Raw genomic sequence first — 24730 nt, 5'->3', positions numbered from 1 at the left:
TACCCAATTTATAACACCCGAGGTTTCTATTTGCAGTGCACCGAGTGCCGAACAGCCCCGCTCAAAGCCCCCCGTCCAGCAGCAGTCCTCATTAAACCGTGCACAGAAAGGCTGAAGCCACGCGCAGACTATTTTTAATGCTGGGCAGGGTTTTGTGCCTGCACATAAATACACCCGAGGCTCGTAGGAGAAAGCCACGAGCAGGATGGCATGGCACAGAAACCACACTACAAATTGTGAGGCGGCCTCCAAGCCAAAAAGCCAGGCTGCGAAGATTAAACCACCACATAAAAACCAGCGCTGGACTGGTTTTCTTTTAAAAGTTAGAGCAAACAAAATAATCTGGATTGCTGTTTGCACTGGTTATTTTACTTTCCTTTCTTCTTTGACTGAAGGAGCACAAGGGTCACACTTGATATTTGGTATTTCAACAGTTAAACATTATTAAAGAGCTGCTCTTTGCAGCACAGTTTTGGCAGGCACGGAGCAAGCAGCAAAGGGAGAAAATTCCCAGACAAATAATAACAAGTGTCTACGATGAACCCTGCTGGCTCTTCAGCTCCTAAATTAAGCAGCCAGCAGAAATGGAAAAGCTCTTTTAAGTGAGGAGCGTTCAAGTTCGGCGAGTCTGCTTCACACAAGGCAGTTGGCACACACAGGGACAAAGCTGCAGCTCGGGTACCTGGCTCCACAGCCTCCGACCTCAAGGAACCCGGCACAAAATCGCCTTGCTGCCTCGTATGGTTGGAAGAATTTACAAGCCACGCACCTCACGATGCTTCTCCTGCTCCTGGGACATTTTTATTTGCTCCCCTTTATTTTGTAACCCAGTGCCTGCTTCCAGCTTTGGGGGGCTCCTGCTCGGTGTCCGCCAACAGCCGGACACCAAAGGCTCCCAAAAGCTGCTCCTGAGCAGCATTTGGGGTACTATCAGCGGGGTCTCACCTGGATTTTGAGGGAATTTGCTCGTATTTTAGGCAACTGAAGTTCTGATCGCATCACTCACACGTTTCTTCCACGGCTTGGCAGCACCAGGAGCACGCCTGGTGAGCGTGGATGGATCAGACAGCCCTGGAGCTTGCTGTTAAGCCGCAGTCCCTGGAATATTCTGAATGATTTATAAAGAATTCTGCATGAAATGACGAGCTTCTGTGCAGCAAGCCCTCCTGAGTGCCCTCGCGTTTTCTCATCCCTTCGATACCCTCACAGCTTCGGTGGCTGAGGAAGCTGAACGGGGTGCTCACGGGGCAGCAGCTGGACCAGAGGGTGACCACTTGACACCGCAGCACACCTCGGGCAAGGTTATGCCACAAGTTGAGCATGTTTCTGTGCTCTTCTGCTGCATTTTTAGCCTCAGCCACCGCCGTGCTGCTGGAGAGGGAAGAGGACAAGGCAGAAAGCGTGATTAAAACCGCACCACGGCAGCTACAGCAGTGGATGCAACCTACAAAAGATGAATGACAAACGTGAGACGTTCACAGAAGCCTGGGATGGATTTAGAGCAGCGAGAGGCTGGGCCAGCTGTTAGCAGGCACATCTTCTGGGAACCTCGTTAGTCCTGGTAGAAAACGAAGTGAATGTATGGCTTTCAGGGGCTGTAGGGTCATTGGGATGCTCCGTGTTCCTATTTCCCTCTTTACTCGGTTTTATAACTTAAATTATCACAAGGCATGATGCAAAATTAAAATAATTATCAATGTAGACACAGACACGAGATTTCTGCCACCCAGGATCTGCAAATCTGGCCCCAGTGAGCACAGCCCACAGCGCTCAGCGGGCAGACAGGATGGAGCAAGCAGGCCTGCTTGTTTTCACCCCATCCTGGGCTATAAACATGCAAATCTTTGGGGTCACCTTCAGTCAACGAAGGAGCCGACTCAAAGTGACCCACTTCCATCCACCAGGAAGTGACCGAACGCGACAGCAAGCCGGAGGCGGCGGAAGAAAATCCCCTGAATGAGAGCTCAGCACACAGAATTATTTTCTTTTTTTTTGAGAAGAAAACAGGCGACACACAAAAAAAAAAAAAAAAAAACAAACAAAACAACTTCCTGGAGCTCCTGAGGAGCTCTGGCAGCGATCCTGAAGGTTGATCCTGCAGCCAGTGCCCCTCGTAGCAGTCACTACATTTTTTGAGACTAGGAGGCACATGGTAAATTGTCTTTTTTTTAAACCAAAACGGTAAGGGAAGAGTTGAAGCGACCAGTCAGGCAAATTTAATTCCCTTACGACACCGGCAGCCTGATGTGCCCTGGAATTAGGAAAGCGCTTCGCGTGCCCACGCTGCTGGAAGGCAAATGTCACCACGATAGGAAATGCAAGCCCCTGGCCTGATTAAAAACCAAATTAAGAAGGAACCGGGCTCTGGCTGAAGGGGCTGAGGGCACCACCTTCCTCCCACCCGCACACCAAATCCCTTTCCAAGCTTCGTGGCTTTCCTGCTGCTCCTCACCTGTGATGACCAGGCAGCACCTTCCCTTACACCTGGATGGCCTTTTGCAAGCTCTGGCACTGAAATAAGGTTAATATGGGCTGTAACGAGGACTTCTGCAGGATTTCTTATTTATATCAAGGCCTCCACACGTTCTCTCACCTTCTGCTACCCCTCGAAGGCAGGCAGCAGCTCAACGCACACCAATTTCAAGGAAAAACACCTTAAAATGCCTCCAAACAATGAGCTCCATCCCCGCAGCACACCCTGCACCTGCTGCAGATCTGAGTGCTACTGGGGCGTCCTGGAGAAACCCCCCAGTGCTCCCAGTGCTTACTGGGACGGCTTCCACTCCACCCCTTCACTCTGCCCCTTCTCGGATCCGAAACCAGCACCAGGCACCACGACAAGGGGACGTTGCCTGCTGGTCTGAACTGGGATCAAGGCACTGAAACAACACCCGGAGGCTGCCACGGCTCAGGGACAGCTCCGGGTTGGGGCCAGCCCCGAGGGGCAGCCCCCTGCTCGCTCCTCTACTCACCCTACGGAAAGGTGCTGAGCAACGCCAGCACCTTCAGGTCCTAAAGCAGCAGTTTTAAGGCCAACAGGCAGCAGATTTGGGGCAGAAAAGGGCCAAACACAGGGCTGCGAGTACCTGCAGCAGAGATTAGGATGGCAAAGACACCCAGCACCCCCCAGCCCCGTGCCCCATCCCCCGGCATCAATCCCACCCCAACCCCACCTGCATCCACCCCCCGTGCCCCCGGTGCCCCGGTGCTCAGCCCCCGTTTCCCACTTTTATTTTATTATTATTTTTAATTTTATTTATTATTTATTAATTCTGGGCCAAAGTGCTGCCAGCAAACTTTGTCCTTCCCCCCCCGGAGCCGTGCCGCCGGGCAGCCTCAAGGTCACCGGTGCTGCCGAGAGCCGGCCTGGAGCTGCCCCCTCCCGGCCCTCGGAGCCAAGGGGGGAGCTCGGGGGCTACCGGTGAAGCCCCGGTGCCCACCGGCAGGGCCCGGGAGGGGGGTGTGGGGGGGGGACAGGAGCCGCTTTCCGCCCCCCCCCCCCCCGATCTGCGGCACCCGGTGACCTTCAGCGGGGGCTGCGGGCCCTATGGGGGGCACCCCCTCCCCCCCCATACCGGGGGTGCTCCGGTTGGACCGGGGCCGGCTCCGTGAGGCCGGGCACTACCGGGGGAGGCCCCCCCACGTCCAAGCGGTGCCACCGGGGATGCGCTGCCCCCCCCATCCCCTCCCCCATCCCCTCCCGTTACCGGGCGCGGCCCAGCCCCCCCCCCCATCCCCCCCCGGGCCTCACCGGGGGCTCAGCCCCGGGCCCCGCCGCCCCCCCCCCCCAAGGCCTCAACCCCGCCGCCGCCGCCCCGTGTTGGCCTTACCGGGCCGCGGGAGGCTCGGGGCTCGGCCTCCGTGCTGGAAACGGCGGCGCTGAGGCGCGGGGGGTGGCGGCGGGGCCCGCCATGGCTTTGTCTTTCAGCTGACCCCTGCCCGCCGCCGCTCCGCGTCCCCGCCGCACCGGCGGCCGCCTGGCCCTTTAAGAGCAGCCGCTCAGCCTACCCTGCTGGGCCCGCCCAGCTCGCTCCCATTGGCTGAGAGCCGCGGGGGGAGCCGCGGCCCCGCGTTCCTATTGGCTGCCGGCGGCGGAGCAGCCCGGCCGCCCGCTTCCTGTTTGCAAGTTACCTTGAGAGGCGGCGCAGGGGTCAGAGCAGAGCCCGCCCGCGGCCCCTCGGCGCCGAGGCCACGCCCCCCGGCTCCCATTGGCTACCCAGCGCCCGGTTAGGCACGCGGAGGGGGCGGGGCGAGGCCGCCGATTGGTCCGCGCGGCTGTCGCTCAAAGGGGGTTGCTCCTCCCCCCCGCCCCTTCCAGCGGCGCGTCCTGGGGCGCGGGGTCAGGGCTGGGGGGGGGAGGGGGGGGATAAAAATAAATAAAATAAAAAATAAAATGAAATGAAATAAATATAATAAATGGAATATAATGTATATAGATAGATGAAATATAAAAATGTATTAAAATTTTAAAATATGAGTATAAGATATAAAAATAAAAGAAAATAAAATATAAAAGTTATGTTAAAAGAAGCTAAAATATAAAAAATAAAATAAAATAAAACAAATTAAAAGGTGATGCCCAGGCTGGTCCCTGCCTCACCAGGGCTCCCCGCAGCCCCCCAGCAGCACACGGGCCCAGCCATGGGGACCAATACTACTTCTGGATTATAATTATTGCTATTATTATTGTTGTTTTGTTATTAATTATTATTATTATTTAATTTCTGGAATCACGGTGCACAGCTGAGCTCCGGCACTGCCCCAATCCCACGGCAAGCATCCCACCACGAGGCTACGGGGAGGCGATGGATCCCGCACCATCAGGGGCTGGCACCGGGCGTCACCGGGGTGCCACAAGAACCCCGCCACTGACCAGGGGTCACCTCCCGGGGGCACGAAGCCCTCGGGGAACCGGCCGGCACCGCAGGGCCCGAGCCCACCTCAAGGTCACGCAGCTGCCCAGGGGCTGGCTGCCCCCTTGGCCTCCCCCATCCTCACTGGGGGCAAGCAGCTCGGCGCCCCGAGCTCCCCCAAATCCTCCCCGTGCTGTGCTGGGCAGCCCAAGGTCACGGGCAGCCGCCGGTGCCCCAAGCGAGGGCAGCACGAGCAGCGGGAGGCTGCCCGAGGGCGGCGGAGTTACACCGGGATGTATCCGAGCACCGCCAGGCCGGCACCGGGACACGGCAGGCGCGGGGGGGGGGCTTCAACCGAGGAGAGGCAGCGCTGGGAGGGCGCCGGGACCCCCGCTCCTTCCCCGCGGGAGCACCGCGAGGCCTGGCAGGGCCCCGGAGGGAACGGGAAGGGAACGGGAAGGGAACGGGGCCGGACCCCGAGCAGCCCCCGCCCCGCTCCCGTCACCGGGGCCGCCCTCAGGCCCTGCCCCGCGGCCTGCAGGCCCCTCACCCCCCCCCACCACGTACCGGGAGGCCCCGGACCGTTACCGGGCTTCGGCCTCTCCCCCTTAGAGACCCCCTCAGAGGCTTCCGGGGTAGAAAAAGCCCCAAAAAGCCCCGGAAAAGGCCCAAAACACCGCGCCCCCCCCCCGCTTGGTGTCTCCTCCCCCCCCCCCCGCCCCTCCCGTTCCCCCCCCGCCGCCCCCAGCCCCGGCTTCCTGCCCCCTCCCGCCCCGCGCGCGCGCGCGCGCGCCCAGCAGCCAATCACCGCCCCGCTCCCCCGCGGCACCCAATCAGCGCCCGGCTCCCCTCTCCCGCCTCCACCCCCGCCGCCAGCCAATCAGCGGGCGCGGAGCGGCGCGGCGCGGCCAATCGGAACCCAGCAGCCCGGGGTGGGGGGCGGGGATGGAGGGGGAGGGGGGAGCCCCTGAGGGCCGCCCCCGCCCCGCGCCCCCTCCGCCGGCCGCCGCCGCCGCCTCCCCCCCGCCCCTCGGCCCCGCCACTCACCGGCCCCAACGAGCGCCGCGAAGCCTCCGCTCGGTCTGGGAGGAGCCCGCGCTGCCCCCCGGGCCCGGCTGGCAACGGGAGAGGACCCGGAGGGGAGGGGAAGGGGAGGAGGGAGGGGGGGGGGGCGGCGGGAGCCCGGCGAGCGCCCAGCGGCCGCGGACCAAGATGGCGGCGGCGCCGTGAGGCGGCTCGGGAGGGCGCCCCGCCCCTTCCCCCCTTGCGCCGGCGCAGCGCGCAGGCGCGTGACCCGCGCCGAGATCTCGCGAGAGTTCGCGCTGAGGCGGCGGAGGCGGCGGCGGTTGGGCCTGCACCGGGCCTAGGCCGCGCTCGGTCCCCTCAGGCCCCGTCCCGTGAGGCCCGGGGAGGCCCCGCCGGGCCCTGTGGGGGCTCCTCGGTAGCCCCCCGTTATCCCCGGGCTGCCCCCGGTTCCCCCCGTGACGGCAGCGCGCTTCCCCGGTGCCCCCGGGCCCTGTAGGGGGCCGCCGCTGTGAGGTGGCTGAGGGGCGGCGGCGGCTTCCCCGTGAGGGAACGGCTCCCGTCAGGCCACGCTGAGTCGCGACTGGTATATCGCGATAGAGATAACCCAGTCGCGTGCCTGGGCCTCGTCCTATGCGGCTCCAGCACCTTCAGGGGGATACCACAGCCGGGCTCCGGTACAGCAGCTCACCCCACACACCGGGGCCCTCCCGCCTGCCCCACACACGGGCAGGACCCCGGGATCCGTTGCTCATTTGCCCCAATTGCAGGAATCGGGACGGATCCCTGCGGCCACACGCGCTGGTTTCAAAGCCAGGCTGCCCCGCGGGCTGACGCTGAAGAGGGAGACGTTTTGCAGCGAATTCCTGCAGTTTTAGTGAAAATCCTGCAACTTCACGATCTCAGGGTGACTTCACAATCTCAGGGCGCTGGCGAGGCGAGGCAGCCAAGGGAAATACCGCGCCTGCCACCGGCTTGTTTTTCTTCCCCTCCCCGTTCTCACGAGTTCTCGGCGAAATCTCCTTCGGCTGCGGCTCTCCCCTGGTCGCAATGACTCATTTATAAATCAATTAGCCAGAACTGCCGCTGGCTCTGCTGCCAGGCGCAGCTGCCCAACCAGCCAGCTGTGCCTCCTGCGGGGTTCCTCCCCACCCACCCCTTTTCCCCCCTGACTTTTTGTGGGTTCCCCTGATGTTTTGTGGCTCCCCCTGATGTTTTGTGGGGCCGTGTTGCCCCCGTTTCCTCCCCCCACCTGCTCTCTCGGGGCAGCAATGCCCGCGTTGTGCGAAGCAGCCCCGGCTTCCCCGAGGCGTGCAGCCATCTGCAGACACAGAGCTCCCTGTGTCAGCCAGCCCGAAACGCGGAGCAGCCAAAAAAAAAAAAAGGCAAAAAAAAAAAGCTTTTTTCCGCTCTCTGTTTTATTGGTGCTTGCATATTTTTTTTTTTTTTTTTTTTTTTGTGGTTTGCTGATTTCACACTTAGCGCCATCTGCTACCTGCTCGGCCAATTCTTCCTGCGCCAGCAGGACCCAGAGGAGCTGTAGCACGCCCCGGGCAGGTTTTGGAAGGGGTTTTGACCCTTTTGACACCTCAGAAATGGGGAAAAATCAGAAAGCTGAGAGCAGGGGCTGCAGCCCAGCCCTTCCCCAGGCAGCCCTCTGCCGTCCCACCCCACACAGCAGGCCTCGAGGCACCCCAAACCAGCTGCTGCTCCGGGGCAGCCACCCCCCAGCAAAGAAATGAGCAGAAAATTAAAATCTGGATGTAAATTATGCCCGGACACGGACACCCTGCCTTGTAAATCGGGCTGGAAGGCAGCTTTTTAGGGCCAGATCTTGTCCAACAGATAATGTCTGCTATCTAATCAGATTTCATTTAATTACATTTCAGTCGCCCTGCCCTCGGCCACGCGTCTTTCGGAGGACCTGCAGCAACCTGGGGCGTTGAAAGGAAAACCACCAGATTGAGCAACAGGACGGAGCTGCTCGGCTGCTGCTCTCCTGGGGACACCAGGAGAGGGGAGGGACCCGCTGCCACCCCCTGACAAAAGGACCGTGAGTCACGGCAGCTGGGGAAGCTCAAATCCCGAGTTCCCTCGGTGTCCCCAGCACCTTTTTTCCCCACCTGAGCGCGCCGTGCAGCCCGGAGCAGAGCAGCTAACGGGACACGCTGCTGCCAGGGGTACAGAGCAGGCACCTGCCCAGCCACATTTCGCGGGTTTTTGCAGAATTCATTCACAAAATAAATAAAAACCAACCTAGAGCTATGAAATCTGTAAATCTGATGAGCTGCAAAGGAGCCGAGCCGCCCAGCCCGGCCCTGACCTGGCTCTGCAGGGAGCTGGGATCCAGCTCAGTTCCTCCAAGCACCGCAAAGCCGAGCCCCGTGAATCCTCCTGCACCACCTCCACAGGAAAAATGGCTTTAAACAGCCCCCTTTTCCCCCAAACCACCCCAAAACCTAAAGGAGGAAGCGGCGAGGATGCCCCAAGCCGAGGCCTTGGTGGCAGCTGGCTGAGGGGCCCGGGGCGACCTGCCAGGAGGAGAAAAAAAACCCAGAGGGGCGGCGAGGGAGCTTCGTAGCGACCACGCCGCGGTGCCTGATATTTTATTCATCGTGCTTTATCACCGAAACGTGGCAGGCAAGAAAAAAAAAACACACCAACCAGCTGCAGGAGGGAGACGGGAGCAGCTTTCCACCAGCCAGGCACGTGCTGTCGCTATCTCTTCCCCGGAAAGGATTCGTTCCCAGAAGCGCCGCCGGCCCCAGCACGCTGCAGCCTCGTTTGATGGACTGGCCTTTCCTGCGGAGGTATTTTCAGCTGTTTTTTTCTAAATATTACTCATAAAGGCCCCCCTTCCAGACAACCTCTCTCCCTCCCCGCGTTTGTTTATACGCTTTGAATTCTGTTAGGAAACCGGCTCCCTACCCCGGCTCTGTTTTAGCCACGTTTCCATATTTAGTTCTTTCAGCTATTCCTGCTCCTCGCCCGGCTCTCCCCGCACGGCACCGGGACCCGCCGCGTCCCCACGTTCCATCCAGCACCCCGAGGGGCTTTTCTCCCCCATCCTCCCCGTACCCACACTCGCCCGTTGCACCCTTCCACCCTCCAAATCCCAAATCACCCCCCGCGCCCGGCACGGCGACGTTTGTAGGGGTTTTGCCCACGAGCGACGGGGATTTGGTGCCTGCCACAGCCCCGTGACCCCGCAGGGTGAGGTGGGGAGCCCGGGGAAGGCCGAGCGTGGCGTTATTTTGGGGAGGGACAGAGTTAAAGCGGGCGAAGGAGGCTTCCCTGGTGGCACGTGGCTGCCATGCCAGCCGCAGGGCGCAGCCAGCGCAGGGGAGGAATTTGCCGTGAGGACAGCGAGGCGCCAAGGTGAGTCCAAGGGCAGCGCGGGCACCGGGGCCGCCTCTGCCCTCAGATTTTCAGTCTCCTTTTGGGGACACGTGGCGGTGTCCCCGTTCCCCCAAAAGAGCCGTGTTCGGGCACAAAGCAAAGCCCCGCAGCCCCCTCACGGCCTCACAGCCTCGTGGCACCGCCACCACAGCCCCTGTCTGCGGGTTGGGGGCACTGACGGCGAGTGGGGACGTCCCGGCGGGCAGCTTGTGGGGTTGGGATCGGATTTGGGGGGTTTTGGAGGAGCAGCATCCATGGGGTGGCAGCTCCGGGTCCGGCTGGAGGTTCCCCGGGGGGGAGCAGGACCCGAGGGCAGCTCCTGGGGGTCCAGCTGGGGGGAGCAGGGCCTGGCCGGTGGCTCTGGGGTCCAGCTGGGGGTTTTGGGGTCTGGGGATCCCAAAGCAAGGTGCAGCCGGTGGCTCCTGAGGTCTTGGGGTGGTTCTTGGGATCTGGGTGATGGGGAAGGGGCAGCTCCTGGGGGCCAACCGATGGGCTCAGGCTCCGGGTGGGGGCTCTTGGGGTCCGGCCGGCAGCTCCAGGGGGCTCTGGTTGTTGGCTGTAGGGTCCCGCTGGGGGCTCTTGAGGTCTGGCTGATGGTTTTAGGGTTCCATTGGGGGCTGTAGGATCCTGTTGGGGGCTCCTAGGGTCCAGCTGACGGCTGTAGGGTCCCGCTGGGGGCTCTTGAGGTCTGGCTGATGCTTGTAGGGTCATGCTGGGGGCTCATAGGGTCTGGCTGACAGCTGTAGGGTCCGGCTGACGGCTGTAGGGTCCCATTGGGGACATTTGGGGTCCAGCTGATGGTTCTTGGGGTTCAGCTGACAGCTGTAGGGTCCCGTTGGGGGCTTTTGGGGTCCAGCTGATGGCTTTAGGATCCTGTTGGGGGCTTTTGGTGTCCAGCTGATGGCTTTAGGATCCCACTGGTGGCTTTTAGGATCGGGCTGCCGCAGGGCAAGGCGCAGCCGGTGGCTCCCGAGCGGGCTGGACGGCAGCGGGGGGGGGGGGGGGGCAGCTCCCGGCTCCCACCGACGGCTCCGAGACTCATCTCTGGGGGGGGGGGGTTGGGAAGGGGAAACCCTAACGGGACGGGGGGCATCTCCCGGGTGCTCCCCCGGCCCTAAACCATCGGGGCCGAGCCCGGGGCTCCCCCGCCCGCCGCTCCCAGCAGCCCGCCGGGGCCGAGGGGAGGAGCGGGCACGGGCGGCGGCGGCGGCGGCGGTGGCGGTGAGTGCCCGCGGCGGCAGCGGGGAGGGGTCGGGGGGGGCGCACCGGGGGCGTCCCGGTTCCTTTTGGGGTCAATGGGGCCGCACCTGCAGCCCCGCATCCCCCCACGGCGGCGACCCGGGGGATGCCGTCGTGCCCGGGAGGAACGGGACGGGAGCCCCGGGAGCCTCGGGGGGGGGCACGGCGAGGTGGGGGGCACAAGGGGAGGGGGGGCCCAACCCTTAGGGGCAGCCCCGGGAGGTGCCCCCGGTTCCCCCCCCAAGGTTTGTCCCCAAACGGGGACAGGGGGCACCCCAAAAGCATCCCCGTGCCCAAAGAGCGGGGCTGCGGGTGTGCTGCCAGCACCGGGGGGGCACCGGGGGTCGTGCACCGGGACCCCCCACCCCACACACACCCCCCCTCAAGGCTTTTGGGGTGTTGTGGGGGGTGGGGGGCGATTCCCAAGCAGCGGCTCGGGACCGGGAGCGCTTTCCCGTGCCATCCATCATCCCCGCTGAAAGCCCGTTGACGTCAACCCCGTCCCGTGCACGCCTGGGCCCCGCCGGGGGGGACACGGGGGTAGGGACCGGGCGAGGTGGGGGGTCCGTCCGTCTGTCCGTCCGTCCGTCCATCCTGGGGGGGGGGGCTCAGGGCATCCCCTTGTGGCCCCATCCCGATCCCAAGCCCCACGGGACGCCGGCGCTCGCCTCTCACCTCTTGGTTGTGCTCCATCCGTCTGTCCATCCGTCCGTCTGTCCGTCCGTCTGTCCGTCCCGCTCGGTGGATCTGGAGACCCCCCCGTGGGTGGTCCCGGGGATGTGGGGGGGGTCCCAAGGGGTGACCCCCACTCTTCGGGGGTCCTGTGGGGTCACCGAGCACGGCACGAGGGGCCCCGTCCCGGTCCTCTCCCGGTGCACCTCCAGGACGTGGCGTTTTTGGGGGGACCTCGCTGCATTTTGGGGGGGGCCAACGGGGTCAGTGCCCACCCCCACACGCCCACGGTGCCCCCGCACCGCTCCCTGCTCCCCCCTCAGGTCTCCCCCAAACTCAGGGCTCCCCGTCCCTTTTCTCCAGGCCCTCCTCGGAGCCTTTTTGATGCGTTTAGGGGATGAACCGCGGTGTCTCAGCCATCCTCACGCCCCCCAAACTGGGGGGGGGGACCCCTGCAGCCCCCCCCCCAACCCCATCCCTTGCTGCCCCTTGATTCCCACGGGCTCCAGGGTGTGAAAACACCGATCCTACTGCTTTTTAGGGCCCGGGCTGCACGGCACCATCCCCTCGCATCCATTTCAAGGCACTTCGGATGCTCTGTGCCCAACCGCGGGGGGGTCGCAGCAGGTGCCCAGGAGCCCCCCCGTGCCCCTCATCCCCCAAAAATACCCCAAATTCAGCCGCAGGGTGGTGGAGGAAGGCTCCCGTGAGGCTCGTTAGGGTGAGCTGAGCCCTTTTTTTTTTTGTTGTTTTCACCTTAAAAAAGAAACTGCCACGGGGCCACGCTCACTGCTGGACACGGAGCTGGGGGGGGGGCAGTGGGGGGCAGCCAAACTCCTGGACCCCCACCCCGGTGTGTTTGGGGCACTCGTCTTGGATCTGTGGGGCTGCTCGGGGGGGGCCCAACTGTTGGATCCGGCACCTCTGCTGCGAGCGGGAACAAAAAAACCATCCCAAAAAACTCCGAATTTGGGTTCGGACCCCAGGGGTCCTCGCGGCCCCGAAAGGCGCAGCCCCAAAAGGCGCAGCGCTGTCTGCTAACGGGGCGGGAGGGGGAAAAAAAGGGGAGGGGGGGGGGGGAAGGAGCTGCTTGGGGGGGGGGCAGCAGCAGCAGCCAGAGCTGCCTGCTCGCAGCCCTGCCCCTGGAGGAAGCAGCTCCATGAAATATTGATGGGATTCGCCGCGCGAGCTGCATTGCGGAGCCCCGCACCGGGCAGGCAGGGAGGGGCTGCCCACCCCATAGCCCCCAGCCCCACATATTGTGCCCCCCCTCCTCCCCCAGACCCATCAGCACCCATGGGAGACCCCACCCATGGGGAGAAACGTGCCAAACGTGCTCCTGTGCCCCCCCCCACTCATAGCCGGGGATGGGGACCCCATAAGCGGCAGCACCCCTAAAGGGTGAGGATTTGGGGTCAGCGCCGAGGGACCCGCAGCGTTGGGGGTCTGTGGGGTGGCTCCCCCTGGCTGCCCCCCCCCCCGCAGCCCCTTTTGATCCCTGCTGTTGCCCTGGGTAACGGTGGGATTCGGCACAGAGCTGATTTCACCCCCCCAACGTCACACGGGGACAGGGACAGCACGGGCAGGGCACCGTCCCCGGGGTCCTGGCATCTCCGGGGGGCTCATCCCAGGGGTAATGGGGTGCCCCCCCCCCGCTCCCAACCCTACAAAGTGGGGGTGTGAGGGTGCTGTGTCCCCATCCACCCCTCCTGGGGGTGTCCCTGAGCTGGGGGAGCAGAGCCCAGCCTGGGGGGCACCCCGAGGTGCTCACCCCACCCGAGGAGGGGCTGCTCCTCTCCCCCAGGACCTCCCTCAGCCCCCCAGGACCCCCGTGGTGTCACCCCCAGCAGGAGCTCCTCATCCTCATCCTCATCTTCATCCTCATCCTCATCCTCATCCTCACCCAGCCTCGGTCCCGCAGCAGCTGGGCCCTTTCCTGGGCTCCCCAAAGGGTCCCGGTGCCCCCCCGGGCACCCCCTCGAGCTCAGCATGCACAGGGCTGAGCTTGAACTTGGTTTTAAGGAGAAGCAGGGAAAAAAAAGGGGGAGAAAAGCTTTGTTTGGGATCAAACCTGGGCTCTGGGGGAGAACTCCCTCCTCTAAGCACCGCTCGTCCCACCAGTGGGGCGCACGCGGCCCCCTCCTTGAATTTTGGGGTTCCAGCTCCCCGTGGGGGTCGTCCAGGAGGACTGGCACCTCACAGGGAGCCCCCCCATTATTGGGGACACCCCATAGAGGCCCCAAACCCCCTCTGTGCCCTTCCCAACAAATCGGGCACCTTATCAGGTGCTCCTTTACCTCCTCTGCCCCCATCAGGGACCCTTCCTCACCTTTGCGGGGGGCACCACCCGGCTCCTCCCCCCCCCGGCCTTTGTCAACATCCCCCTTTTTTCTGTCAACGCTCCCTTCTTGCAATTAGTGCCGTTATTGTTAATCACCTAACGGGGTGGTTGGGGTCCCCACTGTACAGGGCTGGGTGGCCACCCCAAATACCCTCGACCCCTTATCCCTGCTCCCCCTTTTCCCACTTCCAGCATCATCCAGCGGGGACCCCATAGGGGCTGTGGGGCACCCCCTGCGCCCCCCCACCCCCTCGGTGTGGCGATGCCCGCGGTACTGGGCTCGTACTGGGCTCATACTGGGCTCGTACTGGGCTTGGGGCTGGGAGAACTGGGTCAGCTGGGTAACCATGGAGATGCTGAAGCAGCGCGGGCACAGCCCCGCCGCCACAAACCTTGCAGGATTTCACCGGGCTGGCACCCTCCGTCCGCAGCGGGGCCGGGGAGGGGGGGGACACAGACACACAGTGGGGTGCCCCCACCTGCGCCGGGCGGTAAGGGGGTCGCTGTTTTCCCGTGCCTATAGGGTGGGGTTGGTTTTTTTTTTTTTTTAGGGGGGGGCTGTGTTGGTGATGGAGATGCGGGAGGGGAGCCGCGCTCCCGGCCATCGCGCTTCTCCTGCGCGTTGCGCATCGGCTCCGGCGAGCTGCGGGTTTCGGGGGGGGGGGGGGGGGGGTTTTGGGGTTGTGACATCTCCCCCCGGACCCCCCCAGCCCCTTGTGTCATCCCTGGGGGGCTCGGCGTTGAGCCCAGCCCGCGGGGAGGATGGGGCTCGGCCTCTGGGGCGCTGCCGGCGGTGGTGGCGTGGCGCGAGGCCGGCGGTAAGGGGCTGGAGGGGGGGCTGCGGGCTCTGCCCCCCCCCCCCCCAATTTGGGGCTGGGGGCTCTGTGCGGGGTGGGGAAGGGGCTTGCATGGGGCTGAGCCGCTGCTGGAGTGTGGGCAGAAGGAATGAAGCATGGAGGGTGGGAGAAGGGGAGCCTCCTGCAGCCGGGGATGCTCTGGGGACACTGGGGGATGCTTTTGGGGTGCTGGGGCCGGCTCGGTGGTGGCTGCTGGCTCTGGGGTGCTCCAGGCTCCAGCCGAGCTCATCTCAGCACCGAGAGCCACTCAACCCCCTGGCCCCGCTCCCCGCAGGAGCCCTAAGCAGATCGGGGGGAAATTTTAGGGCAGGATTTTAAGCAAATCCTTCCCGCGGGCTGAGGAGCGCGCCTTCCTCTCCGTTCGCGGTGGGTTTTCCTCCCGGGGGCTGTGCTGGCAGCGGTCTCGTTAGCCTGGTGCTCTCATCAGCTCGTTTGCTGCCACCAGAGCTGGGTGCTGGGGGGAAAAAACGGCCTCAGGAGCCCTCGGTGCCCTCCTGGCCGTGGAGCAGCGTGGCCCCGTTACTCCACGGCCCCATTACTCCACGGCCCCGTTACTCCACGGCCCCGTTACTCCACGGCCCCGTTACTCCACGGCCCCGTTACTCCACGGCCCCGTTGTGCCATGGCTCTGCTCCCCCACAGACCTGCGGGGAAAGGCCTGGCCAAGCCCATTGGGGTTTTGTCTCAGCCCCGGGCAGGTGGGGAAACTGAGGCAGGGCGCAGGGAAACTGAGGCAGGGCGCAGGGAAACTGAGGCAGGGCGCAGGGACTAACCCTGCACTTTCCCCCTCCAAAACCCGTAACTCCCCGGGTTCAGGCGATGCCGGGAGCCGCGTGGCTGATACGGGGGCAGCAGCAGCCCCGTGCCCTCCCCGCTCGCGCCGTCCCGAAAGAGAAATCTTTCCCCAGGCGCTGCCTTCGCGCCTTACCGCCAAGTGGCTCCGCTTGGCCCGCGGTTAATAATTCCCCTCGCCCTGGAAGATGGATGCTCCCGTCCCAAAAGAGCTTAAATATTCATGGGGAAGGAAGGGAAGGGAAAGGAAAAGGAGGTGAGGGCTGGTTTGGGGTGAGGGCAGCCTCCCCGCAGCCGGTGAGACCCCGGTGTGGCTGTGGGGGGGCTCCCCAGGCACCCCCTTTGCTGCCAGGGCTTTTTGTGGGTGCTGGCAGCCCCCCGGTGTGGTTTTTGGGGCCGGCCCCGTGGCAGGCAGCCATCTCGGGGCGGAGCAGCACGCAGCGATGCTGCAGCTGCTTTTTGGTGAAGGAGGTGGCGGGGAGGGGGGGCTTGGCCGGGTGCTTTTTCCCCTGGGCACCCCTAGGAGGGGTGGCTGGGGCCATCGCCGAACCCTAGGGCACCCTTTTGGCCCTGGCCATCAGGGGGTGCAGGGCTGGGGTGGGGACAAACAGCCCCAGCACCTGAATTCCCTCGTGGAAACGCCTCGGAGGGCTCCTTTCCTCCCAGCTGGGGCTTCCGCAGGGGGGGCACGGCGACGTTCCTGGCGATGCCACCCCCTGCTTTCACCCCCCCACCCCCCTCTCTCTCCCCTTTTTATCCCCTTTCCTTGCAGCTGATCCCAGCCGGCGAGCTGAGGCAGCGTCCGACCATGTTCAACGGGGACGCCGGCTCCTCCGCCGCCAGGAATGTCGTCCGCAGCTCCAGCATCAGCGGCGAGATGTACAGCCTGGAGAAAAGCGCCCGGGGCAGCCCCGACTCCGTCAGCATCATGGCCAGCAAGAAGCGCCGCTCCAGCCTGGGTGCTAAGATGGTGGCCATCGTGGGGCTGGCGCAGTGGAGCAAGAGCACGCTGCAGCTCAACCAGAGCGGTGAGCTGGGGGGGGGTGTGTGCGCCCCGCTGCCCCGGGATTTGTAACGTTTCTGGTGAAAATACCCCCAAAAAAAAGCCCGTCGTGAATGCCTCCCGGCTCAGCCGTGCTCCCCCAGGTGCTGAGGGGGTTTGGAGACCTGAGCTGGAGCTCGGGGTGGGCTGGCAGGGAGGGGGTAGGTTGCAGAAAGGACTCGTCAGGTGCTCTGGGCGTGGGAAATGCTTAAATTTTCAACAGGCAGGGGAAGCAAAGAGCACGTTTTGGTGCAGGCTTTTCCTCTGGTTACTGCTTTCTGTTCTGGCTCACGTTGGCATTTCATGATTCAGGAGAGGAGGTAATTGGGAGCCCTCTGGCCCTGCACACCCGAGGTGTTACGGGAGGGCTGGAATCAGCCCCAGAAGCCCAGCCAGGCGTGCCAGTGGCCAGCAGGAGCCCACCTGGGGCCAGCAGGGCTGCACCTCCCCAGCCAGCAGAGCCCAATCCCTCTCCGAGCACAGCTCCAGAAACAAGCCCCGTGCCAGCCTTTGTGCTTAAGTAGCATTTGCCAGTCCTTGGCCACTGCCCCCAGTTTTCCCCATCACCTTAAAAGACCCGAGGCAGTCGGATTGATACAAAAACCGACAGCAGTGACCACAGCGTCCTGCCCGCTCCACTGCAGGCACTCAGGGGTTTTGGGGACCGGCCTCGTGGCACCGGGGAGGGGACCAGGGGGGCTGTGCCGGTCCCACAGCTGGAGGAACACCAGATCAGGGACCAGTGTTGGGGTCAGGGTGGGAGCTCAGCGCTCCCCTCGTCCTGGGGCTGGGTGCTGGAATTGGGCCGGGGCTGGCCCAGTGCCCGGCAGCTTTTGGCAGCGCCGGGGAGCATCGCGGCAGCGCTTGGCTGAACACATCCACGGGCAAACGGTGCACGAGAGGTGCCCAAATCTCCGCCCCACTCTGCACCCGGGTGTGCAGAGCTCCTATGGGGCAGCCCTAAATCAGCAGAAGTCAAACCTGACCCCCTCGGGCTGGCCATGCTGTGGGACTGGTGCTTGCTGGTGGTGCCCGGGGGCTGCTCCGGCCACGCTTCTCCTGCTGCCGTGTGCCATCGCCGGCTCCCTGTCCTCACCCCACATCTCTGCTTGCAGAGGGAGGCCCCAAAAAGCTGCGCAGCAACATCCGGCGGAGCACCGAGACCGGCATCGCGGTGGAGATGAGGACCAGGGTCACCCGGCAAGGCAGCCGCGAGTCCACCGACGGCAGCACCAACAGCAACAGCTCCGACGGCACGTAAGGACCGGGCACACGGCCTGGGGTGGCGAGGGGACCCCGGAGCCTTTGGGGCGCGTGCCCTGCACACGGTGGGGCTCCGTGGCAGCGCTCTGCTCCGTCCCACACAGGTTCATCTTCCCCACCATGCGGCTGGGCGCCGAGAGCCAGTTCAGTGACTTCCTCGACGGGCTGGGGCCGGGGCAGCTGGTGGGGCGGCAGACGTTGGCCACCCCCCCGATGGGTGAGTGCTGGGGGGATTTGGGGGGGGTCCGTGCTGCACCCGGGGCTGGGGCAAGGGGATGCTGAGGTTGCCACACGTGCACCAGCCCCGGGATCCCTCCCGGCAGCTCCCCTCGCTGCTAGGAACGTGCTGGGGCCGTGCATGGCTTGCAGCCACCCCCGTCCTGCTGCTGTTTCTGGACAGTGCCAGCACCCCCACTGCTCCCAGGGCACCCCCAGGTGCCTGCCCCGTGTCCTGCTTGGGGACGGGGATCCCTGCAGTTCCATGACCCGGTCCTACCAGCCCCCTGCCCCATTCCTGGTGGGGCAGGAGGGAAGGGAAGGGGGCAGTTGGACCCCTTTGGGCTGTCCCCAGGGGGTCACCGTGATGCCCGGCAGTGACCATGGCACACCAGAGCCCTGCGCCTCCTTCCCCTCCCCGGCTCCTTGTACAGCCCCGGGCCGAGCCTTACCTGCTGTTGAAATGCTGAGTGTGTTTTGAGAACATCCAGGTTCGTCTCCTTGCCATTAAACCCCGCTGGGACATCAGCACGCCCCTTCCCCGTCCCCCCCTCTCCCTGGGGCCACAAGGCAGCGAGCGCCGGGGACGCGGCGGCCGCGGGAGACGCGTACGTACGAGCAGGACAGCGTAAGTGGGAGAGCAGCACCGCCACCACGGCCAGCTCACGGGTGCCCCTTCGTGTTCCCTCCTCCTGCTGCTGCAGGGCAGGACCCCGGTGAGACCCCTGGGCAGCAGCTCCGTGCCCCTGCCCCAACGAGGAATTGGGCAGGAGGTGGCCGTCCCCGGTCCCGTTTAGCCACTCACACCCAGCTCTTTGGTTTTGTCCTTCTTCAAATCCTGTCGGGGGGATGCTCAGGGCGCTGCTGAGGATTTGGGGGGCACCAGCACTGCCCCCCACGGCTGGGGACAGGCAGCAGGGACCGTCCCAGCCCCGGGCTGCAGCTCGTCCCCGTGGGAGATGGGCACAGGGAGGGTGCTGAGCGCGTCCCTTCCCCCGGCCAGGCGACGTCCACGTGGGCATGGCCGACCGCAGCGGGCAGCTGGAGGTGGAGGTGATCCAGGCCAGGGGCCTCACCCCGAAGCTGGGCTCCAAATCCATCCCTGGTAGGTGGCTGGGGAGGGACGGGGACGGTGCCAGCGCCGTGCCGGTGGGGCTCCGAGCCAGCGCTTCTCCCCCCTTCCCACCGCAGCCACCTACGTGAAGGTTTACCTGCTGGAGAACGGCGTCTGCCTGGCCAAGAAGAAGACCAAGGCGGTGAAGAAGACCTGCGACCCGTCCTTCCAGCAGGCCCTGCTCTTCGAGGAGAGCCCCCAGGGCAAAGTCCTGCAGGTGATGTCCTGGGGCAGCCTCCGGGCAGGGCGCACGCACCCGGCGTCCCCATCCCGACCCCGGACCCTACGGGCGGCCCCGCTAACGCCATCTCTGCCCCGCAGGTGATCGTGTGGGGTGACTACGGGCGCATGGACCACAAGTGCTTCATGGGGATGGCGCAGATCGTCTTGGAGGAGCTCGACCTCTCCAGCGTGGTGACGGGCTGGTACAAACTCTTCCCCACCTCCTCGCTGGCCGACTCCAGCATCGGGCCCCTGGCGCGCCGCCTCTCCCAGTCGTCCCTGGAGAGCTCCACCAGCCCCTCCTGCCCGTAGCAGCAGCTCGGAGCCAGAGGCCGGGCGGGGAAGGAGACGTCCTGACCTACCAAAACTGTCAGTGGATGGCTGTAAATATCCCATCCTCTTTTTTTTTTTGTTTTTTTTTCCTTTTTTTTTTTTGGTTTTTGGTTTCTTAAATCTCCTTCCCGAAGCAAACCTGCTCTCGGCACGCTCCTCCCCGAGCGAGCGCCCCAGCGCGCAGGGAGCGGGGGCCGTGGGCATTGAGGTAGGGGGCAGCAAAGGCCCTTGGGGGGGGAGCCACAGCCCCCCCATAGCCCCCCGGGGAGGACGGGCACCACGCCGTGCTCCTCTCGGCCACAGCAGCCCGGTCCCGCTCATCCAGCGCCACTGCAAGAAGTAGCATGACGCCTCGACTTCTTCTCCTCCGATTTCATTTTCCTTGCCTCCGAGGAAAAGGGAGCTTTTCAAGGAAAGAAACTCAGAAAAAAAACAAATCCAACTCAGCACTACTGTTTTTTTTTTTCTTCAAGGAATGTAGCATCTTCGATTATGTAGCTTGCCACGTGCTAACAACACACTCACTGCAATATCTGAGACTCGGCGCTGACGGATACATCTGCCAGACACTGCCCGTTTGTTCGTTTTCTGACACAAACCCTGCGACGCTGAGCAAGCTGTTCCGGTGACCATTTTTATTTTTATTTTATTATTTTTTTTTAAATTTTGGTAGCGTTCAGCCTGTGACAGTGACATTGCCAAAGGGACAGAGCACGGACAAGGGCGCGCGCCACCCCACCAAGCACGGGCTGGGCTTGTCCTCGTGTTTCACCGCTCGCCGCCGTCCCGCATGGCCACGGCGAGCCCCAAAACATCGACTCTGCGCTGCCCGAGGTGGGTGCGGGAGCCCCGAGGAAGCAGGGACGGGGTGATGCTGGCTGAGCTGCTGCCTTCCAGCCCCTGCCTTCCTCCTCCGCCACCCTCCTCCTCCTCCTCACACCTCCAGGGGGGTGCCGGGGGGGGGGGGTCCCGGCTCCCGGGCACGCTACAGGGGAACATCTCAACGGCGTCTTCTGCTGATCTGGAATTAGGGGGACTGAGAGGTTACAAACAAAAGGACTCGATGCTTTGAGTTCATTTTCAGGATGAGTGTTGTTTTTTTTTTTGGTTTGTTTTTTGTTTTTTCTTTGTATGTTTTGTTTGTTTGTTTTTAAAGCAGCATTTTGGTTCCCCCGAGGGACCAGTTCTTGTAGCAAAACCGAGAATTACGGAAGCTTTTTTTGAAGGTGCCTAATGAAATTTGCTGAAACTACTCAGGGGAGACACCACTAGAAACTCTGGTTTCTTCGTAAGATACACTTCACACAATGACTGTCCTGAAGGGTCAGGTTCCAAAAGAGAGGGAAAAGAGCAGCAAACCACAACACACCAAAACACGAGCAGTCTTGAGACTGGAAGAGGACAAAAGGTTAATGGGGAATTTCTACTGCCCAGATGGCTCTGGCCTTCAGTCTTTAACACAAACCAACCAACAGCACAGTTGGGATTTTTTTTTATTTTTTTATTTTTAACAACGATTTGTTGGCAAAGCAGAGGATTTCACACTGCACAGAGCACAACAAGAACAACCTGCAGTTCTCCCGGCGATGCTGGGAAGGACGAACCAGCTCGAACCTGTTGCCACGAAGGAACAAAACCAAACCCGAAGGAAAAGACTGTTGCAACGAAGCTGTCCCCTCACAAAACAGACCTGGGGGGGCAGCGAAACCCCACACCCCGCTTCCAGCATCGTCGTGTCAAGGAACTCCAGCTGCTGTCATGTATCTCAGATCTTTACCAAACCACAACTGCTGCACGCCTCCGAGGGCAGGCTGGGGGTGGCAACGGGATGCTTCGAGACCCCAGGGCCTCCCCGGTCAAGCACTGAGCCCTCGCCTGGCACGGGGACGTGGCACAAGCCAGGGGCTCCTGCGGTTTGAGGGGGCAAGCTCGATGCCCGGCTCGCTGGAGCAGGCATAAACAAGGGGTTTAAAGGAGGCCTTCCTCCTTGGAACTAACTCTTTTTGCTTTACCAGCTCAATTTTAGCAGAAAAAAAGAAGGAGGAGCCCGCCTCTCAGCAGTGGGACACTAACCACGAGCACAGGGAATGGGGACAGCAGCATGGGCAAAGCTCTGCGGGGGTTTTCCGCTCACTGGTTTGGATACATCCCTGGATCTGTGGTTCTCCAGCAAGTTTCGGAGCCCTACTTCTCCCCCCCAGGCAGCACAGTGCTGCTGCTGAGATCCAGAAAAGCAGCTGAGGGAGCACAGAGCCAGCGGGTGCGCACCCCCAGCGGGTGCTGAGGTCCAGCAAAGGCTCCCCTGGTTCTGCGCCAGCCCCAAAAACCAACCATGGCTGGCACTCGGAGAACCCAGCACCCAGACACAGCGCCTGAAGGGCACAGCTGGGTGCTCCAGGGAGCATGGAAAACCCAAATATTTTGGCTTCCTTTTTATCACTAAGGAATTGATAACGTGTTGGAGGATAACGGCACAGCCAGGATCAGAACAAACCGCTCCCTGATTCTCCCTCGGGGGTGGATTCCTGTCTGCTGCGAGGCGAGGGGCTCGTGGGGGCGATTCCTCGAGGTGCAGCCACCGTGCCAGCCACTTCAAGCACTTGCCATTACCACCAGACACCGAAACCCATCGAAACCTTAACTTCGCTCTCAGCACCGCGTGCCCGGTCCCCGCAGGGAGCTGGTGCTCGCTTTTTGGGGAAGCCTCTGGGTCACGACCACCTCACGCTGGCATGGAGAAATGACAGAGGGGGAAGCAACCCAAGTGTTTACCCACGTTTACATTGCAGCGTCAGCTCCTTCTCATTTCTGCCTGCATGAGCCGTGCATCCCCCCCTCAAACGAGAGCAGAACAGCCAAGTTACCCCGCTGCTTTCTACACGAGGCACCAGGAAAACCACGTGGACTCAGGTTTTTTCTGGGGGAACGTTTCCTTGCAGAGGGCATTTTTGGTGTGCTATCCGATTGGCAAGAGGTGGCTGCACTAACCAGGCATCGTGCATTAGATTGTTCCATCTCCTTCCTCCACCCAGAAAGGAAATTCAGGCCGTTCTACTTTGCAGATATTTTCCCCTAGAAAAAAAAAAAAAAGTTATTAATGTCAAACCAAGCGAGCTTTGCAGGCTGTTTTACACCCAGCACTCGCAGCAGCACCCACCTGGGACACAGATGATCTTTCTATAGCACAGCTGACGGGGCAGCTTACCCTGGTGTTGGAATCAAGGCGCCCTAGTTCAGTAACAAGGGTGGATTTTGCCAAAATAGCCTTGAACCGATGCTTAAACAACTCCTAAATTCCCATCAAGTCAGTCGCAGCCACGCAGCAAAGCACAGAAAACACCACGGGATTTCATGCCTAAGCTGTCCCTGGGTTTTCTACCAGCCAGGGATGGGCTTCATTTGCCAAAATTGAGCGCCTGAACATTTCCTAGGGCACCGGGCCAGGCTTCCGGGCACAGTCAGAAATTAGCTCCTGTTTCATCAGCTCCACAGCACGTTGAAAGGATGCTTGGGCACAGAGCTGTCCCGAAACCCAGTGAGATACAGAACCAGTGAGCTTACCCGCAGTAACCAACCCCATCAGGTGGCTTTGGAAAATGCCACAAAGCAACAGAGGTGGTGGGAAGCGTCCCCTCCACGGCCACCTTTCCCACCCCTTAAAACCTTTCCTGCAGAAGCAGTTAAAGCCTAGCACTGGGCTGCAAACAGGAGGCCAGAAACTCCTGCAGGAGCGGGGCCAGGGCTGCCCCTGCTGATAGGGAATTATTCCTGCTCAGCTCCTTACGAGACTGCTCTCGGCAGCACCACGCTTCGCTCCGAGTCTCGTATTTGTGTGCGTGAGGTTAACGTGCTTAAAGACCTGTGCTTGTTTCAGTTGGCTTGGAAATCCCTAGCAGCAGCGTGCGATGTAAGGGGCTTTACTGCTCCAAGGCCCGTTATAAAACAGCCCTGGTGATGATTTAAGGGGAAAAGAGCCCACCTATTTTCTTCCAGTTGAGACTCAGACACTCCTTCCCAGATTGATGTGAAACGCTTGGACGATGCACATCTGTAAACTCCCTTCAGGGTGTGCGTTTGGTTACTGATTTGGAAAATAACTGCACTTTAAAGGTCAAGGAACAGCGCTCAGGCACCGTGCTTCTCGGTGCCTGAGTCCGAAGCCTGAAAGTGTTTTGCATCAGGGCTGGAAACAGATATTATATTAAGAGCTCGCTCTGCTTTCCTTTAGGTTTTCATGCCTCTAAACAGATTTCTAAAATTACCTTCTACAAAAGCAAGGTTCGCATCCCATGACGTGCCAAAGGCGTGACGGCCCCTTCCACTGTTCCTTTAGCGGAGCTGTTTCAACTGGAAGTCTTCCTCCTACACCGTGTTCACAGGCATGGGGAGCACCCCCACGGGCTGGTGGTTAGAGGTGCAAGAGGTGTTCAGGAGCTAAAAAGGCTGCAGAAACGGCTGCCTGTGGAAAACGAACCATCTGCAAGGAGCACCTTCTGGAACCGAGGGGTTACGCAGAACAGACGGAGGGAGCGGCTGTGATAACGCCCCGCCTAGGCGGTCACCTTAGCTGAGCTCGTCCGTATTTCCTGAGGATTTAGGTTTTTAAAAAGGCAGAAAATGTACAGTAAAGGGCCTAAGTGTTTGTCTCGCTGTCTGAATAACCGCCACACTGTTAAACCCCCGATCGTCTGCCCCGGGCACAGCCTGGCTGGAGCGCTGATTATCGGTATACCTCATTTGATTCTTTTCTTTTTTTTTTTTTCCTCCTCCTTTTCCCTCTTTAAGAACCAGAGCTTAGTGCACTCTATCACATTCAGGTTATTTTTTTGTTGTTGTTGTAATTGTGCAATGAAGAGCAATTGTTTTGGGTGTGCTTTTACCACCTGCTCCCATGCTGGCTCCGGCCCCTGCTTCGTTGAGCACTTGCACTACTGACGGCTGAGCTGGAGGGCAGCGGGGCCAGGAGCCAGGGCGCTTCTCTGGAGGGAGGGATGGTGTGGCAGGGCAGCAGGCACCTCGTGGTCTCTCCTGTTAAAAAGCAGGTGGATAAACAGCGCCCAAAGGCTACTCCTTAGCCTGACACAAGGGCATTCCAGTCCTGCACCTCCCCAAAAAGGGTCAGCAATGAGGTGAGCAGCTCGGATGCAAGGAGCTGAGGACAGCGTCCTCACCTCCCTCTGGAGGCTTTTTCCTGGAGAAAAAGCCTCAGGAGCACACAAAAAAGGGTGAAGAAAGGCATTGCATGGCGATTGCCATCTGTAGAGCTGCTGGAACCTGGTGCTGGCCAAAAAAAAAAGGGATCTTTGCCCTGATACATGCAGTGAGAGCCACGAAGCTGTGCCTGCTGTCGGGTCTGGGGGCAGC

At 61.8% G+C, this 24730-nt stretch overlaps 2 protein-coding genes across 9 annotated transcripts in view; one reads left to right on the top strand and one right to left on the bottom strand.

Moving 5' to 3' along the window:
• NFYC (nuclear transcription factor Y subunit gamma) overlaps positions 1–6087 on the bottom strand; it is a 28328-nt gene extending 22241 nt beyond the window's left edge. For 4 of the 7 annotated variants that reach the window (XM_032202197.1, XM_032202202.1, XM_032202204.1 and 1 more), the window contains exon 1: positions 5901–6087. The gene's annotated coding sequence lies outside the window, so the exon portion shown is untranslated. Of the gene's footprint in view, positions 1–3830; positions 3964–4131; positions 4156–5420; positions 5488–5900 lie in introns of those variants that run through there. The other 3 variants (XM_032202200.1, XM_032202201.1, XM_032202199.1) reach the window with 3 other exon arrangements.
• Positions 6088–13960: 7873 nt separating this feature from the next.
• On the top strand, positions 13961–19405 carry RIMS3 (regulating synaptic membrane exocytosis 3). Of its 2 annotated transcripts, XM_032202335.1 has the most exons (7): positions 13961–14018; positions 15949–16204; positions 17334–17475; positions 17586–17698; positions 18701–18802; positions 18889–19028; positions 19133–19405. In XM_032202335.1, exons 2-7 carry the CDS (start codon positions 15985–15987, stop codon positions 19343–19345), a joined length of 930 nt encoding a protein of 309 aa, XP_032058226.1. In that variant the 5' UTR covers positions 13961–14018; positions 15949–15984; the 3' UTR covers positions 19346–19405. The 2 variants fall into 2 exon arrangements, with proteins under 2 accessions (XP_032058226.1, XP_032058225.1); XM_032202334.1 differs by lacking the exon at positions 13961–14018 and having other exon boundaries at positions 15853–16204.
• Positions 19406–24730: the final 5325 nt, after the last annotated feature.

Source organism: Aythya fuligula, chromosome 23 (assembly GCF_009819795.1).
Source record: "Aythya fuligula isolate bAytFul2 chromosome 23, bAytFul2.pri, whole genome shotgun sequence".
Classification (NCBI taxonomy): Eukaryota; Metazoa; Chordata; class Aves; order Anseriformes; family Anatidae; genus Aythya; species Aythya fuligula.
This window is presented reverse-complemented; position numbering and strand designations above follow the sequence as displayed.

Bases quoted from the DNA above. Each gene is read 5' to 3' on its own strand.
- RIMS3 (XM_032202334.1), top strand. From the start codon at position 15,883: ATGCCACCCCCTGCTTTCACCCCCCCACCCCCCTCTCTCTCCCCTTTT. The intron at 18,803-18,888 runs GTAGGTGGCTGG...TTCCCACCGCAG, and splicing joins GGGCTCCAAATCCATCCCTG to CCACCTACGTGAAGGTTTAC. The intron at 19,029-19,132 runs GTGATGTCCTGG...TCTGCCCCGCAG, and splicing joins CCCAGGGCAAAGTCCTGCAG to GTGATCGTGTGGGGTGACTA.